Source organism: Temnothorax nylanderi, unplaced genomic scaffold, assembly GCF_030848795.1.
Source record: "Temnothorax nylanderi isolate EJ_2023f unplaced genomic scaffold, tnyl_v1.0 TNYL_tig0022_pilon, whole genome shotgun sequence".
Classification (NCBI taxonomy): domain Eukaryota; kingdom Metazoa; phylum Arthropoda; class Insecta; order Hymenoptera; family Formicidae; genus Temnothorax; species Temnothorax nylanderi.
In genome coordinates this window covers 1,230,671-1,252,064 of record NW_027249084.1, presented here as the reverse complement: position 1 = coordinate 1,252,064, position 21,394 = coordinate 1,230,671, and the positions used below count along the sequence as shown (strand labels likewise).

Below are 21,394 nucleotides of genomic sequence, written 5' to 3'. Positions count from 1 at the left end.
AAGGCATTTCTCTGCCAACTATTCCATGTTTTCCGGTTTCAAGGAAAGTACAATAGGGTCATTGAAGTTGAATTATGCGAATACTAAAGTGGAGAGAAATAATTTTGAAGGTTTGTACCGCAATCGATATTTCAAATTAAATCAATACAACAGCTGAATATTAATTTGAAAAAATTGGAATTCTTTTTCCCTACAAGAGGAAATATTTCCAATTAAAATACAAAACAATGCAATCGATGATGATTCATAACAATCAATTACTTTCTGTGCCCACTATCAACTTCAAAATATTCCACTTAATTATCAAGTGCAAACTTGCAGAACAACACCAGCTGATTAAACACGTGAACATGACAATGAAAATAAAACGCTCAATTATGGAATGAATCAAGAGCGAAGGAAAAAGCTCCTGGCGGAATGAGACGATCGATGGTTGGCAAGCTTGTAACAACGAGAGTAAAACACGTGGTCGAACTTAGCCCGCTGATCGAGTTGGCGATCAGCCAATCTATTCCGCCCAAGTTCGCCTGTGACCACTGTATTTGATCGCGGAAGATAAATGCGTTTAATCTATGAAATCGTACTAGACCTTCGCGGTATTCAATCTTTTCCGTTGGGGAATCGAAATGCACTTTAGCTCTCCCTTTCGCGCTGAGAATACTCACTCAACGATCAACAGAAATATCGCCTCGTCAGCAACGCGATAAAAATTGCGAACTAATGAAACAGAAAAAAAAATATTTTTCTCGCCGAAGTTTTCCTGATCTACCACAAGGAAAATAATCGCCAGAACGCTTCCGCCGACAGTTACAAGATGGCGGTGCCGCAAAGCACCACGGCCGTCTGGTCAATACCAGAAAATGAGGTTCACCTGGCACGCTAACCCCGATTCAAAGACGAACGCGATGATTCCAGGCAATCGTGCGTCCCACACCAAAGGTGTGTAGAAATAAAGCGAAATTGTTTTGAAGAAAAGTATAATACAATATTAGTACAAGTTCTCAACTTTATGGAGTTTGAAAACTAAGCCAACGCGCGAATGATATTCGTAATATAAGATGTCTAATTGATTTCTGGATGTAAAATAAGATGAATGAGTTAATATGAGATTGTAAATGTACAATGACTTAAAAGACGGCCAACAATTCTTTAAAATTAACTTGATATGATACAAAATGGCACATGTATGGTCTACATAAAAATTAACCAACAATTTAAAAAAAGAGATTTATAATTATATATACTTAAATAAAACACTTATGTAGATTTCATCTACTAATTGGAAATCTAAATTTCGAAAATACTTATAAAATGTGAAAGTTACACGCGATCTGCAGTGCAAAGGTAAACTCTAAAACTTGAAATAAGATTAAACATTTAAACTGTTCTTAAAAAATAGAGCGTAAAAAGTAGATCCACAGATAACACTCAGTAGTACAAAGTCATCCGCGTTGACTGTAGTTTGTAAGTGGAACTCGTAACTCAATCTTCGATCGTTGCGGTCATAGTACGATTTAAAAAGATAAACTGTTCTCACTAACTTTGCACAACTAGGACGATTAGGTTTCGTCAATTTCATGGTTTTACACCGCTAAGTCTCCTGGTACGAGTTGTTTGTAGTTTGCTCAAAGTTAAGAATTGCTCTATTCTACTCAGGATAAAAACAACGAAGAAGTATTTTCATCTAGAGTGCTCTCTCTCTCTCTCTCTCTCTCCCGAATTGATGAGAGCAAGCTCCACAAAGACTCTTTGATGTATTCCGATAAACGCGACTGACTTGACCAAAAACTCAAGCAGAAGCAAATAATCGATCAAGAGGGCCTCTCGAATGTTACAAGCTTTGAAATATTATTAACTGCTCAATGAAATGAAAAGTGGATTCCTTCGTGACAAAAGTGAATTTTGGCTATCATCTATCCCATCTCACACACGTACCTGCTCGGTGCCATTTATAAACAATCGAACTTGAATCAGCTGTTCACACAACCAAATCTTATTTTATGTATCTTCCTAAAAAGAAAACTTTACTTTATATTTTCTTTTCGCCTTTTATACTTGGACCTTCTCCACCTCTCTCCCTTCTTCAGATACACTCGCTCGTGCCATCTAAAGACGGCACACAGCTACCAAAACGAACTAGCCAACTCAGACCAAAAGAGCCGTTTCAAGCAAGCTTTTTATACTCTCACACCAATCATTCCCTCTACCCACCCGTCGTCACGTGACGGAGAAATCTAGATGAAGATACGACGTATGCAGCATCCACAAGCTCTCTCCCGCGAGTTTCTCGGCCCTTCGTCTAAGTCAGTTTCGCCTGCCGTACGTATATATTTTGCGTGGACGAGCGCGACGGGGTTTTGGTATATCCTCGAGAAGGAGCTTTTCGCAAGCTCGACCAATCACTGACGCGAATGGTAGCACGGCGTCGGTATGACTGACTTTCTCTCTCCTGACCCGTTGTGCATGACCTGCACGACTTATGGCAAGCAACCACCGCTGAAGGCGGTATCTGTGGTTGGTCAGCCGGTCGGCCGTTCGCTTCCTTTCTACCTTCGCTACCGCGGTCTCTCCGCGTACATATGTATTCGTGTCACGCCGGTGCCGCGTCGCGTCGTATCGCGGAACGCTCTTGTCAGCAACGTAACCCAGACTCGGTATCGGCTAGGAATTGGAACGCGCCGGTACCACCGGCGATGAGATAATGCATTCGTCTTCGATTTGTGGCAGTTCGATAAGCCATGTAGTAACGTAATCGAGTCACTTTGCACATAAAGTCGCTAATAGATATCTAGGATCGTTCATTCTTTAATAATTCTCAAAAGAAACAACATTTACTTTTTAATTTAAATTATTAAATATATTATATGGATAATTAAAGGTACACTTAAAAGTATTATTAATTTCGAATGTAGCAAGCATCTCGAAACACTTAAAGTTCCCGCAATCTTCTTTTGTTATATTTTATAGGATTTTATTATTGTATCAAGCAGTAGTTTATATCATACATTTTCTAGAGTCTCTAGATAAGCGCATTTTCAAGCATTTCGCATCGTACAATCTGAAAAGGGGGCCACGGTCTCTTGAGCGTACAACAATGATTATCGTCGAGAGTGGCTTTCAACCTACTCGCGGGAGTTAAGTCGGTACATTATAAGCCATCGCTGACATATAAGAGGACGCTTTGAAACTCTGCGAGAGGGATGACCGTTTATGGGACAGCCCCCATCACAGTTGACCACAACGCACGTTTCGCAACCAAGTCGGCGATTCTAGATCTCTCTTGCCGGATCAATAATGGACTTCGGAATAAATACATTTAAGCTCAAATTATCAAATCTTGTCGTGGCATATACGATGTTGAATGAATTCACGTATAATATCCTGCTGAAAAGAGCTCTAAATATGCTTCTTTCATCTATTTCGACATGACATATAACGAGCACAAATACACATAAGATTTCTTTAAAAGAGCCTAATTTAATTACGCTGCCGGTATTAGCCGAATTATTTACGCTGTCGGTCCTTTTCCCTCGACATGTAGAAATCGTCGGGAAACTATGTAGATAAATTCTCGAAAAATAGGTCGTGCTCGATATTTCCAAATTCTTCTTCTTCCTAGTCGTTGATTGCTTTTTCGCGCATCATAATCCTTTTTACATTCGTGGATTGACTATAGTTCGTCACTATTTTCAATCACTGTCTGTATCTTTTGCCTTACGCATCACTTTTGTTATCATTAGATTCGTAAATATTTTAATATAATCTTTTTGCCTATCATTCTCTGCTTCTTTTTTTAATTTTTAAATTGCTGCGAGATAAATATTAAAAAAGTGTCTTTTCGCTTACGGTATAGAGATGAATGCGACCGAAATAGAATAGTCAATTTGGTAAGAAAACGAGACTTTTATTTATACAGTATCGTAATCTATGAATATCGATTCTGATTCACAGTTACAGTTTCACTCGCTATCACTCATGCCTATTGTTACCAAAGCTATAAATAAATCAGTCAATGCAAAAAATAATCGATGCCGAATAAAAAAGTATTAGTATTTGGATGCTATCAATCAATGTACTCCTAGACAAAGAGCTTTTGACTGCTTGCTTATCGACTTCCAAGAGCTTGCGTCAGATGGCATGAGCTTCCTAAAAACAAGCTCATCAAATGTTCGATTTTAACGTTATTTAAATAGATTGTAAGGAGAATCAGAAATGTGTTAAAATTGCATAAAATTTAAAAAATAAGTTCTTTTATTAATAACGTCAGCATGTAAATTTTTTTAGATTTTTTTTCATCGGTTAGTTTTTGAGAACATTTATAACAAAGTTCAAGATTTTTTAATGAGAGACTCAATGTTGCATATCAATTATCAACAAAATGACTTAATTTTCTTCACTACTTCCCAAATGATTTCATTACACCATTGTCGCAATAAACCTTTCCCAGAAAATGTTTTAAATCTTAATTTACTTAATGAAATATACAGCATAAAACCTACGATATTTTTACCGTTAATTAATATAAAAGCAATTGTCTTGCATATCAGATAATACTTCGCAAGTAGAAATTTGCACCCAAAACGGATCCTATTTGTCGACCAGTTCTCTTCCATGAAATACGATCTACTTCAATTACTCGGTGCATAGAAACAAGTACTCTGCGAGCCGAACGGATAATTAGTACTCGCATCACATAATCATTACCTTTTCCCACGCTCGGGCGATTTCCGTTTCCGGCGCGGGAACATCCTCATCCCGAGAAATGTGCTTCTCATACCAGCGTGCATCGTGGATGCTCTAATCTTTAAACGCTTTTGGATTACGAGAGCCTGGCGACAACCCACTCGACGTGAACCATCACGTCACGATTTCTTACACACACCAAATATTCATCGTCAACTACCTCAAATCGCACATATAGATTGACCCAAAAAAAATCGATCAATTACGTCGATCGATCAAAAGTCGAAACTTCACATTTCGTGCACGCACAGCTATCGAATTCTCACGAATCATGGTGCAAATTTCACTGAATTATTCACACTTTTAACACGTTAAATATCCGTTATAAATTAAATTCGGCCGCATCCGATCGATTTTCCCCGCGTAGAACAAATTTTTTAATCGATCGCCTTTTGCCACGTGCATAGATCGAGCCTCTGCCATCGAGCAATGATACTAAAGCATTACGCTCTCCAAAAAGCAGTCTACTAGTGGAGACACTTTCACAGACAGAGTATCCCGATGTTAAAAATACACCGCGAGCCTTAGTTACGTTTCCAAATCGACGTCTGGCCGTACATTCAGCTGAATGTGAATCACCTATCGGTAATTATATTATTAGAATAAAAAACAATTTTTTTTTAACTTTGCTTATCTCTTAGAAACTGCTGTATATTCAGGTATTATTTGCAAAAGTAATATTTCAATTATGAAGTACACTTAAGCGAAATCAGTGCTGCCTTATTCGAGTACAATCTTCAATTGATCGCGACTCATTTATAAAGTTTCGCGATTTTGTCATTCATCTCGTGCTCTCGTTTTCCCCACTCCGTTCGTCTATTTCTATCTATATATCTTCGGTCTTTAATTTACTCCGAGTGACACTGGACCAGGCCACCAAACGGGATCTCCCGAATTACAAGAATCGACCGTCGCGTCGTGCTTTCGTGCGCCAGATCGCGATGAGGTTTAATTAATTTGATTTACAGCGGAATCGATCTATCAAGAGAGACGAGGCGTAGGAAACTTGGGTGATATTGCTAACTGAACCTAAGGCGATCGAGAAGCACTCGGTTATCGGCCACTTGAGAAATATTGACTCTTCTTTAACGAAATTACTGACACGTGATTCATTGAAAATATCGCATCGTAAATGCAGTAGCGAAGCCGTAGTAAAAGGTACAACTTTTCATTAAATTATATCGATTCTATAAATACGATTTAAGTTATCGATTTTATATAAATGTCGTGCCTTGTGACTTTTAACCACCGCGCTTTGAACTTCTCCGAACTTCCTTGGACTATTTTCCCTTTCTTGACCTACAATATCCGTAGATCGCGCCAGAGGCATATAAGTTCCGGATGCCATAACATCACGGGTATCACGGAACACTTCAAAGAAGAAGAAGTTTGATCGCAAATTTCTTTCGTGAAAATGAACCCACGTGTTCAATTAGGTCAACAGACCTAACATGGAAATAATAAATCAAGAGATTTTAATTTAGCCCGTTTGCCTTGTGCTACAAGAAAATATTTTAATTCATAGACAAAGAATTTTTTAAGCATAACTAATTGATATGTATAAAATTAATTCAAAATCTAATTGTACGATCAATGCTCATTGATAGAGATATTTGTAGATCACTCTAAGTCCCTGAAACGCGTTTCCGACGCTCGGTGTGTTATGGTGGGCGGAGTGGCAGCCAGTCAGTGTATTTTGGAAACGAAGGTAAAATGTCTGGCCTGGGAACGGCTAAACAACGTTAGGCCGTTCGCCAGAAGTTGCAGGGTTAGGAAAGTATTCGAACGACATCATCTCTTCGCTATAAATATCCCCCGACATCTCACGACCTCATCTCGGGAAACCTTTATCTGCCAACATTTATAAAAACTATCGCCACTAGCGGACATGAAATAGATCGTTTCTACGACATGTTTACGAAACTTCCGGGTAAGAGCATATCATTCACAGGTAATAAGATACGATGCATCAGGCGCAATTGGCGCGGGTCATTTCACCTCTTGGCGCGAACAATTGAGAGTTAATCGTGTGCAGTTATGCGCAGCTTCCCGAAGTCCGACACGTTCTATGCATTCCTAACGCGATAAATTCCGAACTAATTGAAACGAATATAGATCTTACGCGTCAGCTTTCAAATATCTTGATTTGCATAATTCTGCAGCTTTTCCGCTTGATCTCTCACTCATCAACTAGCCTATATGGCCTAAACTAGTAGTTTACACGGTGCATCATTAAAAGCGCAAGATGAAAATGGAGACGAAATTATATTCCTGTCGATATTCAAGTAAATAGGATTGTGTCACGTGCTATCAAAGAAAACTAAATTTCAGTAACGAACTTCATATTGACTGTTAGCTTAGCAGGATTAAATGATTGACTTGTTCCACTCAGAGAGGCTGAATCGCAAAAGATTGATGAAAAAGAGTCCCAGTTGACACAAAGCATCAGTACATTACATCTACAATATATTGTAATTTTGCATTCAACAATGTAAATGTAATGTAACACCACCTATCCACACAGATGTAAATCTAACTAATGCTGTAACTAATGCTCCGTGTCGGCTGGAATGCCATCTCGACGCTCATCGATAATAGAGGATCAACCGTCCGCTTTACGCACTGGCGCAATGCAGACTGCGAGCAAAGCCACTGGGCGGTACGCACGCGTAAGCATGAAATTGCCGCCGCAATTTCCACCAGAGAGCAGGAAACTTAGAATTTGGTCACGTGTACGGCGATGATGACGTTAGCCGGATGCAGTCGGCGCGCGATCGATCGTAGTTCGAGGTGGTAAAAGCTCTCCCCGCGCGTGTACTGATACTTTCTATTATGTTTATCCGAACAATACGTGATTTTTCAAACGTGTATAGCTCTCACATTAAACCACTAAATGATCTCTTAAATTCAAATCTTTGTAAGCGACGTTTGTCACACGCGACAAAGATGTACACTGAGAAAAAAATGTTGTTAATTTGACTAAACTCGTTTAGTTGGTGTGATTTGTTTAATGTAAATATTAATATATTTAAATCAAATATACGTGAGTAATATCAAGAAATATTTTATTTTATTTTATATAATATTTGTTGAATTAACAAATGTTAACTTGGCAGCCCGTGACCGCTGCATTTAGTTGAATCAAATAATATTTCTTTGAATCAACGATTTTTTTTTCTCAGTGTAGCAAATAGCATATCTGTGTAATAGATCAATCGTACAAATTCTGCCGCTCGTCAAAAAGTTTCTATGTAAACTTGTTCGTATGTAGAAAAATTATGAGAGAATTTCGAAAAATTTACGCTATTAACAGTTAAAAAGGATGCAACTCACCCTTAATGTACGAATAAGATTTAGTAGCTGCACTTACCTGCAACAAAGAAATATAAGTACATTAGCATTAGTGAGTTAAAATTGAAAAAGTTGTTGACGTTGTCAAGTTATTTTACGCTTACATTTTGCCTTACACATTTTAGTTTCTTTATTCTCATAGAATAATTTTATTCTTGTCCCAATTGTGGACATTGTGTTATCTGGGTTATATTCTATTTTATTCTTATAGAAAATAATAAAAATTATATGTATAACATATATGCATCTTTTTCCTCCAATAATAAACAATTGATTTCGTACAGATACAGGAGAATTAATCAAATTGTCTGCTAAAACAATCCATATAACGGTCTGTGCATACAATGGCCATTCATCGGATCGTTTTTCGGTTGGACGCGAGGCAGGTTCAAGTGCGAGCCAAAAAGCGCGCCTTTAGCGCGCGAAGACGAAAGGGAGCGCGAAACGGGGCAGAGCGCGATATGTCGCAATGCGTCTTGACGTCACCGACGTCACTGGTGGGATTCGAGGGGGTTGATAGGCGGAAAGGGTGGGGGGGCCAGATGAGGACCATGCGGACGCACGTGTGCACGTCGCCAACAAGCCATTGCGACGAGCCATCTGTCGGACGTCGCAACAAAGTGGCACCGAAAGCGCATCCAGCACTGGTAATTCAATCCCCGCCGTCGCGAAGTCAATCGAAATAACTGAATTGATCATTCGTGAGGCAACGTGTCGGGCGGCGCGCGCGTCCGCATTGACACGATTAAAAATTATCGCTACTTGTATTAATACTCGTATTAATAAATACAAAATCGTCTTGTTTTTTCCAAAAAAAAAAAAAACCAATAAGATCTCTTAACTGAATTAATTAAAATCCTGATAAAACTTCCATCCTCCCTCTAATTTACTTCCGTCTAAATAATTGTGAAATTATTCATCTAGAAATGCGAAATTCAATTTCCTTCTTTTTATGCGCGAGATGCGATTACTGTAATGAATTATACTAGCGATGCGCATCCTGCAACCGAGTTCCTGGGCGAAAAAGGTCAGTCTCTCTCGGCTGAATAATTTGACACATTATACTTCGTTAATCTCATTCGCCGTCTTAATATCCGCGCGAAATTGCCGATGCCTCGAAAGGATCGAAAGAAGAAGCGGGCGGAATGAGTTATTATCGCCCTATATATCGGTCGGCATTTGAGACGTTATCCTGCGGAATTACGGCCGCAAAGTTCGCGAGGATAATGGCGTGCAGCCTCGGGAAAGATCGATGATCTTGCTCGTTTAGGAACTTCCGCGAATGCCGACGCTTAACGAGAATTCAAAAGGGTCGAGGGTCGGCCGTGTCGCGACCGTAAAGGACGATGCTATTTTGGTCCCGCCCTCTCTCTCTCTCTCTCTCTCTCTCTCTCTCTCTCTCTCTCTCTCTCTCTCTCTCTCTCTCTCTCTCTCTCTCTCTCTCTCTCTCTCTCTCTCTCTCTCTCTCTCTCTCTCTCTCTCTCTCTCTCTCTCTCTCTCTCTCTCTCTCTCTCTCTCTCTCTCTCTCTCTCTCTTTTTCTCACTCTGCCTCTCTTCGTTCACTGCGAGCGGCAAACTCGGTTTTCAAACGCTGTCCTATATGAGCCGCGAGAACGGACGACGTACAATAATACGCGAAAATGAGTGCATGATTAATTATCACCCGATTGCCGTGGCGCGCGTTTCACAAATACCTCACCGGGACGAGTCTCGCAATCGACTCTGTACGAGAAGTTCCAGATATACTTCTCAACTAATGGTATTTGGAATGAAACTTTATAAAAAAAATATACCTAGACAACACAGTGTCTTTAAGGCAACACGATGTCCAAAATCGGGATATAAGACGTCTTTATGTCCCGATTTTGAATATTGTGTTGTCTGAGTAATTAAAAAGAAACTGAAACTTTCTCCGTTTGCACGTAACATGTTATAATCCGCGCTAATACGTTATAGACAGAGCCGTAACTAGGTGCCCTCGCACCGGGCGCAAGCTTCAGGGAAGCGCAGTCAAGACGATAAAATAAAAAAGTTTGAAAAAAGGAGGCATAAACAATTAATTCTGTCTCCGTGACTCGAAGGCCGGGTTTACAATGAGTCGCAGTCGTAAGAGTCGAAAGAAATTGACCAATCTCACAGTCTATTATTCTCCTTGCGGTCGAAGAATAATGAACTGTGAGAGAGATTGGTCAATTTCTTATGACTCTTACGACTGCGACTCATTATAGACCCGACCGAAGGCTCGAACTCCCCAAGGGTTTGACTTCTTGGCAAAGTCTGGTCTACTGTATATATGTATAGGTTCGCCGGACAGCAGAGACTGACAAAGGACATATTGTCCATAGAGAACTCGATTGCAAGGCAACTTAATTATGAAAATATTATTTTTGCATCGACGAGTTTGCCTCACATAAGGCTCGTAAATTACATTGTGAGATATAATTGATATTTTTTAAATATTTATTCTTTTTTTTATTAAAAGTATTTAGAAGGAGGCGCAAAATGTTCAGCTCGCACCGGGCGCAACGCAGGCTAGTTACGGCATTGATTATATAGATTATATAGATTGTTGACTCTCTACGAGAAGTTCAAAATACACTTCTCAACTAATGGTATTTGGAATAAAACTTCATAAAAAAATAAAATTAAAACAAATTGAAACGTTCTCTGCTTGCACGTAACGTGCTTGCATATAATCCTCGCTAATGTATTACAGATATCATTGATGCGTACAGAAAATATAGATTCTCCAGCGAAAAACAAGTAAAATTTAAAAATCAAACTACACATCGAGGGACACATTATATAAAAGAATTTGTTTCACACTAAAACAAGTAGATGGCTCCACCCACGTCTCGTAACGAGGGTACACGTGTTACACCCCCGTTCCAAGACGTAGGTGGTAAATTCTGCCGATGGTCATAGAATTTCTACGCTCGGCTAAAATGCCAAAAGCTTTCCAATATTAGATACATTTAATTTGACTAGTTTAATTTCGATGATTAATTTCATCAATTATATTCTTAAATTTATGTTTTATATAACAATTTACAAATAATTATTTATAAATTTAATTTTTTTCCTCATTTTCCCTCCTTATATCGCAAAGTTCGATCATTTATATTGAATTCCTTATGAATTCTCATATGATCGATCATTTAAAAACGTCTAGCAAAATAAAATTTCGTTTCGCAACAGGTCTCGAAATATCTCGAACCGATCCCGGAGGAATTTTGACATTGAAAACGCCTGCGACGTCAAAGAACGGCTGATAATCGGCTCTGCAAACGCAGAGCGGCATATACGAGCAACAACCCCTTGCACCGCATCCTCACGCGGTGCGCCACTGCACGCGTGTGCGTGTCGGCTTTGTGCGCGCGCGCGTAGAACCCTCTCACTGGCCGGCGCACACGTCGTATTGATTCATCGCGAAAATCATGAATGAACGTAATTCCTTCGATGCCCGAGCAATCGCCGTGCTTTCTCATGCGTAAACGAATAAATCGTTCGTGATGCCGCGCGCAAACAAACTGTGAAATTAATCGATGACGAATGGTTAATATTTATTCGATGGTCGTTACCAAAAAGTATCATCTTGATTTATCTCCTGGCGATAAATATTACTTTTTGAACAGTTAAAAGATTTACTTCCTGATAACGGAAACTGATGAAAACTGCCGTTTATTCGTTGAACAGTTAACCCTTTGTAACTCCTGGTAACAATACTGTTACAAACCGGCAAAGTTTCCACCAACATTCTAAATCATGAATTTATCTGTTGTAAATCAATTTAAAATAGTTGTCATATTTTTTATTTTTGATAACATGAGTTACAAAGGGTTAAAAGATTCACTTCCTGATAACGGAAACTGATGAAAACTGCCGTCGTTCGTTCATTCGTTAGGTCGATATCCGTCTGCTCGCTCGCGAGACCGGGGGAAACGTTGATATTATAATGCCTGAAACGCGCGCGTTACTGATATCTCCCGAAGGAGCGGTACTTGACTCATTTGTATTCAGATTGTTTGAAAATTGCCGATCTCGGTGTAGATCTCTCGATTAAAAGTGCCGTCACTATCCATTAGAAGATTCAGCTTCGTGCGGCATGCACAAGGAAATCAAGTTAATAGGAAACCTCCCTCAGGAACTACTTGCGACAACTACGGCAAATACGATGTCGGCGATGCTGAAGACAATGAGATGATGATACCCAAGTGGCGGTATAAAATTTCGGAAATAATTAAAGCGCAATTTAATAATGAGCTTCTTTGATTTATTAAAAAGAGAATTAACGTTTTTTTAATAAATCGCTTCCACGCGATTTTTACATATATAGTTCAGAAATCTTTGAAACTTTAGATTAATACAGTTATTTCCCTCCCCCCCCCTCTCCAAAGAGTGTCAAATTGAAAATTTCGATACTTTTGAAGTGTTATTACATCTGAGGGAGATTTATTTTAAATACGATCGGAATAATTGTAAGAGCTGAGTTCTTGTTACTTACAAAAAAATATTAATTTTAATATTACCTTTATAATATATATGGAAAAAATGTAACATAGGATATGGTTTTAAACGATAGAAAGTATCGTCACGTCACATCGTCTATCATGCAAATCATCACGACACGTTGATTGCGAGCGTGTCGTGTCGATTGTTCGTGCTCGATCCTCGCCGGAAGTTTCACACACGCGATCACGTATCAACCAGCGTGGGGCTTCGCGGACTTTTCACTGCGGGAGAGCTTGAATTTCGAGGAATTTACATAAAGCATTACATTTGCTTCAAATAATACTGGTCAACAAAAATTTGTATCCTGCTTTACTCTTGAATTTTTCCATTTATTTACATGTAAGTAGACCAAATGTAACCATGAAAAACATTACTTATTGTTAGCTTTAGTTCAAGAAATACAGATTATAATAATATTTATATAATAATTTTAAAAATGCATATTTAAGATATTAGAGATAATATTAAATATAAACTGAATTATTTTGTAAGAGTTTTTTTGTATTCACTTTCTTTTCTCATTTTTTGACTAAAAAATAATACATTTCCTGAACAGATCTTGCCAATCTAAGTCTAGTTTCAAACTTAACTTGAGTGCTTTCGCTTGGCTTGTCGCTTGTAGGCTACTTCTGAAGTATCCTTGGTTACAGTCGAACAGTAAACTGCTAACATGGCAAGACTCCACTTTCCCTATTACCTCTTTTCCCATTGTCGAAATATCTTGAAAACGGTCATCCTATTTCTCATATTGCACCCATATTATTAATATTGAGTATCATGAAAACAAGAGCTAAGATGCCATTTTTAATGGCATACTCGTTATTAGTGCCACAAAATTAATAAGAATTAACTTGTTTTGATACAGGATACATTTTTATTGTTGACCAGTGACTCTCATTTTTATCTGTTATTCTAAATACTATATACAAGTATTGTTACATTTAACATATTACTGAAAATTAATTAATATTCAAGAATATTACATACTAGAAACTCTGTCTCTTTCATTTATTACCTCACCCTGTATTAAGCCAATGTTCCTTTCAATATCGGAGTTCTCGCAATTTGCAGCAATTGCTGTCAATTCGTCGAAGATAAATCTCAAACCGCAATGAAGTCTGATAAAGGAACATCGTCGCATCGTCGCTCTGATTCGGCCATCCATTAAATACGATAGGTAATTATCGACGTATATACGATATCTGCCGCAGTAAATGCGGCAAGGACAAAGAAATGGGTTAATTAACAGCAATCTGCTATAATTGCGCTATCTTTGATCACGCGGTCGGATGAATTTTCTTTTCTTACATGCTCTTACTTGCTACATTAATCCGTTCACAGGCCTTTCAACATTAGGATTATCAGACATTCCATATTATAAATATTATTTTTCTGCACTTTTTGTATGCACAGCATGTACAAAACAGTTTATTTATAAAATTGCCATTAAACTTATAATCTAAACTTCTTCGATTTGCTGAAGGAAAAGCGAGAGAACCACGCGGCCGCAAAAGTAACGGATGTCGACATTGATCAAGATTAGATGCGCGTTCAACAATAAGTGCGACGGGGAAATGAGGAAATAACATGCTGAAACGGTGCCAATTTGAAGCTATATGGCAAGGAGAACCACCGAATTCGGTCGCATTATAAAACAGTCAATAGAGGACTTAAACCGCAGCGTGTTTTTTATCGCTGTCCTTGTCTTTTCGCGTCTTTACCCATTTTTTTCTTTCAACTTTCCACAACTTTTCATTCGTCTGTCAAACATGGTGAAACTTTCTCACACTGCGGCAGATTTTTATGTCTCACACGCATAAAACATAAAAGTCTCGCATCTGGTCCTATAAAAAAAGAGTACAAGTATTTCTCTTCTCGTTCTTTCTCTCATTCTTCTTTTCGCATATCTCGGATTTTTACGAGCTTTGTACGTGTAATAGAATAGTTCGAAAGTATTCAAAGTATTTCTTTTATGTGCTTTATAGTACAAAAATTTATAGAGTGCTGTTTATTATATTAATCTTTTAAGTTAATCCTACGTTAAACTATAACTTTTTGCATGCTCTACATATTTATAAAAGGATAAGATGTATTTCACCGCCAACTTTAATTCCTATTAACACAGCAAATAATTTATTGTTGTTTTCCGTATTTACTCTCCACATTCTGTACTTCGGGAGCATTCTATGCGTTGATCAGTTAGAATTATTGTGACGTTTTTAATTTTCGTTGGATACTTTCCAGAGAACATGAAACTCAAAACCGGAGCAGTTGAATGAAAACATCACTCAACGAGCATTTTCCGCTATCCAGTAACCTTATATAGCTATCTAGCGGAAGGGATTAACGTGCGCCCGGATAATAAAGCGCACAAACCCCGGTGACAATTGCCATTTCGAGACAAATAGCGCGACTCGTAAAATATATCCTCGTGTGCTTTCCGTATACCTTTAATAAGTTTTGTTTTATCCCTCATTAAACATCCGATCGCGTTACTTATAATGAGATGCCGTAAAGATGCAGAATCGTTGCAAAACGAACAACATAGATATATATATCAATTTGTAATGCAAAAATATCGAGAGCCATTTTTATTAATATCGCAATAATATCGCATTATAATATCTTTTCTCTTAACAAATTTTCAATTAAAAAATTAATTTCTGAGGTATTTAAACTTTAATTTAACAAGATGACCATTCTCATCAAACTTTTGTTAAAAAAAACATCGATTATATTATAGACAAATTAAAAAATTTGAGATATCATTTTCGAAGTATTCTGCACAAAAAACAGTAATTAATTCTTCAAGCACGATCTCGTCGCGACCTCCCTTTTTCCTCACCATATAATTTTCTCTCAGTAGTAGCGTCCTTAATTACGCGGAAAATTTCGTAATAACAGAGTGCACCGAGCTTAAAATATTAAAAATTTATCACAATTGCAGTAAAAAAAAAGTATCACTGTTTTTAACATCTAATTTTTGCTACAAATATAAGATGATGAATGAGGAGTGCGCAACGAGATTACATTACCATTTCTTTTCTCAACTTAAAAAGTATACGTGTCTTTTGTTCCTTCTTTTCTCTCAAAAGCCTAAACATATGTCTATGTTATTTTAAATACAGATCGTCGTCTGATGTGTCATACGGTGTTCCTTTTCTTGGATTTAAGACTTGGATTTAAGACCAAGCAATTCATTCCCACACGATCGACTGTACGACATGCGTGGAATAATACGACGAAGTATTACGCGATTCACGCGGCGACCATTAGCAGTTTTTATCTTTCCCGTGGTCGCTGCATAATCGGCCGGGACGTAATAACGTTACACGCGACGCAGCAACACGTGGCACGTTATAACACTCGCGCGTCTCTATACGCTCTTCAGACTCTTCAGAGCTTCAGAGTTTACCGGCGAGTGATTTGGCAAGCCACTTCCTGATGCCTGCGGTAACAAAAGCCGAAGAATAGACGGGAGAGAGGTATAATTGGACTAACCTCGCCCAACCCCTTACCGATCTCTTAAGTCTCAGGTCTTGAACTTAAGGAAGTTGTGAGGAAAATCAGAAATGTTAAGAACTGCATAAAATTTAAAGCTTATTTACAAATAAATAAATAATATCAGCATGCAGATCTTTTTACCGGTTAGTTTTTGAAATTTATAACAAAATTCATGATTTTTTAATGTGTTTCAATGAGAGACTTGATGCTACATATCAATTATCAACAAAAATAACTATATTAACAATGTTAAGAACTGGATACAGTTTTGTTTAATATATAAAGAATATCATATTAAAAGTAGGTTCAAAGATTTGAAAAATATGACCACACAGCTTTCCTGTAATATTAAAATTTGCACCGCGGAATAGAACCGCAGTACTAAATCGACATAAAAAACGTTTATTTAGTCGAAATTTACTATAGGACAACGAAAAAACTCAGCATAAAATAGATAACTTCTTTTACGTCACATCTCAAGAGTACGTTAGCTTCAAGTGCTTTACTGTATAAAATATAAAGAATTATGCGATGAAAGTTTTATTGTGACATTAAGAAATAAAAATGACATTAAGAAATCTTAAACTTTACAATCTTGAACTACTACAAACTTTCTCAAAAACTAATCGTTGGAAAAAATCTAAAAGAATTTACATGCTGATATCGTTTGTAAAGAGCTCGTGTTTTAAATTTTATGCAATTCTTAACATTTCTGATTCTCCTTACAGTCTCCTGAGGTGACCGCAATCGGAAGCGTCAGCGAAGATTTTCCTATCGGAGCTCGTGGCAGGCTAAATCGAAAACCTCATTCCCTCGTGATGACAGAAGAAGCACTTGGATAACCATTTTCAAGCACCATTAAGACTCAAGAGCGCAATGTGTTCTAAAGATTTTGCGGCTGGAGCCGCTGGAGTGTGGTACGAGAAGTTATCATTCATGTTACAATATTCGTCATTTTTCAATAATCAATTGTGCGTTAAGAACTTTTCTCGGATAATTTGCTGCTTTATAAAAAATTATAACTATGGTTACTTTGTATTAATTTCCAGAAATGTCAGATTATTCTGTAAAAATCATTTCTATCGAAGAATATTGTTCGTCATTTTTATTCCTTTTACTGCTATTAGCGGAGGAACGGTGCGTTTGATTACGCTAGGATTCTCAAGCTGCTGAAACCGAGGATTATGGATTATGCTATATGATCCGTGACGATGCGTCAATATTAGTTCGCCACGGCACTGCTTTGTGCACAGCCTACTTCCTACGGGAAAGAGTATAAAGAGGCTATTGAATATCCACAGTGCTAGGTATATATTGCTATACACGGTGTTGGATGCGTTGCATGCGTGCGCACGCGCGCGTATGCATGTGTGTGTATGTGTATGTGTACACGTCACGAACAGACGTCACGAATAGACGTCACGAATTAAGACGTCACACGGCGCATCGCTGAGATATACGTCGCATAGATTAGACTGCTTAATTTAATACATTCGACAAGACTAAAAGTCAAAGTTTCAAAAAAATTCACTCATTAACCAACTTTAGAATTACTGAAGAAGTTGGTTTCTTAACTTCAGAGATTCACGCTAAAAAGTCTTTTACAATTTTTGAATCTTCGTTAAAGAGACCCTTGCATTAACTTCGAGAACAATCAAAACTCGGTACGGAACGCGCACGTGATTTACCTTTGAGCAGGTCCGTCTTTTCGATTCGTCCTTCTGAGTATTGTGTCCGTTGCGGAGAAATACACCGGATGATAGAATGCTCCGAGCTCCGTCAACACTGTTGCCCGTAATCACTGTTCCTGCTCTCTTTCGAGATCGAGATTCGCGAGACCGCGACCGGCCGAACGAGAGCTTCTTCGAAATAACTTCGAATCCAAAGAATCGATCACCGCTAAGCACTAGCACAGTTCAAGTCCGCCACTCGCGCGATCTCGACGGCGACGCTCTTCTCACCGGCGCGCGATCCCGACAAGATGGACGGGATGGCTCGCGCACACCCATATGAGAGACGACTCGATAGAGCGATAGATCGTCATTGATATAATCGATCTATAGAAAGCTGGCCCTATGATTGGGCCGATCCGAGCCAATAGGGTGCCGAGGGATGAAGATGGAGACGATGCGCGGGAACGTGATGGCGAGCGGGGCGGAGGAGGTTATTCTGATTATTTCGACAATAGGTGCTTTCCATTTACATCAAAACTCAGATAAATCTCACTTCTGTCTTTCTTCAACATGAATGTTGAAGAAAGACAGAAGTGAGATTTATCTGAGTTTTGATGTAAATGGAAAGCAACTAATGTAACATGTTTTAAAAAATTAAAGTTTGGATACAAAATTAGCTGCAGCTTTCTTTAAAATATCAGTATCATTTTCGTCATACATATATGTATATTTTATATTTCATACTTAAATTATTTAAAATGTGTTACATTGGAGCGGACACGTGTAATCTTTGTGATTTTTTAAATGGTAATATTTATCTCATTTACATTAAGAACGATAAATTTTCTTAAATTATACATCTAATTCGTCAGTAGGTATGTAAATAAAAGAAGTAAACTTTTATCTTATTTTTATGAATAAAAATATTTTCGAATAAAGAAAGCGAGAAGAGAAAGAAAATTCTCAAACTGTTTAAATCCTGTAGATCCGTCGACATCTATTTAATATTACATTATTTAATAACGATATGTCCTATTTGATTGCAGAGTAAAAACAGCTGCACAGTGACCTAAAAAACTTTTGAAAGCTGCAGCTGGCTCCACTTGTAGAAGAAAGTTTTATAGTTTCAGAAAAAAATTAATATACATTTATCATACTGACATGATTTTTTATGATTTATGCAAACTAATAAAAAAGCGCTATATCCGCCAGATAGTACATCCTATACGTTCCTAAGCATTCGATGTGAAACACGTAGAACATAAAAATTCACGAAACCTTAAATCAGAAATGCGAGGAAGACACGAAAGGAACAGTCGAGCAACTCGTCGCGCATTCCCGACCTGCACCGGGAAGTCTTGTAAAACTTAATACTTAAAACACGTGCGCGAGACATTTTCTGCGCCAAGAACGGAGAGCAAATAATTAGAAATAATAATAAAAAAAGTCTCATGCTTGAATGCTTGAAAAACCAATTTGTGACTGTTGAAACAATTATATACTTTCGCTTAACATAATTTGATTTCCAGCAAAATAATTATAATAATTTGTAATGCATACATTATCTACCAAAAAAACATTTTTAACCTTTATTAATTGAAAAAAATGTCTCTTGCTTGAATGCTTGAAAAAACAATTTGTAACTGTTGAAACAATTACTTCCGCTACATAATTTGATTTCCAGTGAAATAAATAATTATATTAATTTACAGTAATACATTATCTACCAAAAAACATTTTCGGCTATTATTAATTGAAGAAAATATTCAAATAATATCTGATATAAATGAAACGTGCAGTAATAGAAATTTTAATAGTGGACTTCAATCATCTGCACGAGAAAAACGTACCTTCATTACATGAATTTACTCGCATTTGGCGAATGACAGCGGAATATGATGTGACAGTTTATTTTGCTTGGATATACCGCTTTATATCTTGCAACATGCGTAGACATGGTCGATAGCTATACAGCCAGACCGCGAAATATCCTACGTGGATAAATCCATGTGCCAGACAGCCAGTCGGGCAGAAAAACACTCGCGCGAATATCGATGATGTTGTCACGATTCGAGCAGTTGAAAAATGAAAAGCGATGGAAAAGACAATACGATTTTTTAAACGATTGTATAGGAATAATTTCAATAACGGTGACACGGTTGTTCGTTTGATCGGAACTGCACTTGAAACATTGCGACGTTTAGAGATATTAAAATATATACCAGAAATTTTTAATATTGTTTTTAACCGTATGATATATATACTCTTCCTCTATTATATTTTTCTTTTCCATCTAATAAATGTGATGTGCAAGTATTTCTACTTATATTAATAATTAAAGCGGAAATAGAATTATCATCTGCTAGGTCGACTGACAAATATGCAAATCCTATACAAGTATATATTCTTACACTCGCTTGCATATTTAATAATGTTACGGCTGTAGTTTGACAATTTATTCGTTTTTAATGTCGTTTATTATGCTTTTATACGCATACAAACAATCTAAATGTAACTCCGGAGAGTAATTAATTCTAAAAGTAAATATAAATATATATTTAACTATATTTATCTAAAGTTTAAAATAATCTTGTGGAATCAAAAGAAATAATTACTTTTACTTAACGTAATTTGATTTCCAGTAAAATAAATAATTATAGATACTAATTTTATAATGTATACATTAAATTATCTACCAAAAAACATTTTCAGTTATTATTAATTGAAGAAAATATTAGAATAATATATTTGACAAAAAGATACATCTCGCGAAAAAGTATATGAAAACGAAAAGAATCAATTAAGGACTTATCAAATTGGAAAAACGCCTTTTTTCTTTCTCAAAAGTTCGAAGTTTTACATTGACTTGTTAAAATTCTACAGAAAGAGAACTCTATGTAGAATCATAAATTTGTAAAATAAAGAACGCGTGAAATTAAATAAAAACTGAAAAGTTTTTCTTAGAATATAAAAACGTCTCCTGGTCTCAAAATTTTCTACGTATTTTTACTTATATCAAGATTCAAGAATAAAGCAAATAATTTAATGAAGCAAAATTTGCTGCGACTTTTATTATCCTCTCTGCCCTACAATTTCCTCATAATAATTCCGCGATAATACCGATGTTTTATCAATCCTGAAAAATATCGCGTTGTCACATTGGCTCAAATTGATACCGAAAACATAACGTACAGTCGCATTTTATAATGTGACATAAGTAAACCAGCTAGGAACACTTTTATATCCTATACTTCGCTCTTTCTGGGATTTACAGAAGACACGCAGTCACGAGCGATGTTGCAACCGCCGCCTATGCAGTCTATTAAACATAGATAGGAGTACCGCATTGCCGTGAATCGGCGCGAGGTAGTGCTAAAGGTTTGCTGCGCCCGCGGTCTCTCCCTGCATCAGGGGTTCTCCAAGAATCACCCCCAAAACGAATTCTCCGATTCTCGTCGTTGTTTAATAGATACCATCATATAAATTTAATTAACTTTAATTTAAAAAAGGACTGATCGATGTTAGACAGGTCGCCATTATCTTTACAGCATATTATTTTATTAATAACTTGCATTTTAAATAAAATAACAGAGAACTGACTAAACGTATCC

At 37.2% G+C, this 21,394-nt stretch overlaps 1 protein-coding gene across 8 annotated transcripts in view; it reads right to left on the bottom strand.

The window, feature by feature from the left end:
• Shaker (potassium voltage-gated channel protein Shaker) overlaps positions 1–21,394 on the bottom strand; it is a 119,274-nt gene that overhangs the window by 81,946 nt on the left and 15,934 nt on the right. The window contains exon 1 of one of the 8 annotated variants that reach the window (XM_071700494.1): positions 4,705–5,279. The exons of the other annotated variants lie outside the window; for them this stretch is intronic. Coding sequence (XP_071556595.1) covers positions 4,705–4,787 — 83 coding nt within the window. The 5' untranslated portion in view covers positions 4,788–5,279. Of the gene's footprint in view, positions 1–4,704; positions 5,280–21,394 lie in introns of those variants that run through there. 8 annotated transcript variants of the gene reach the window in all.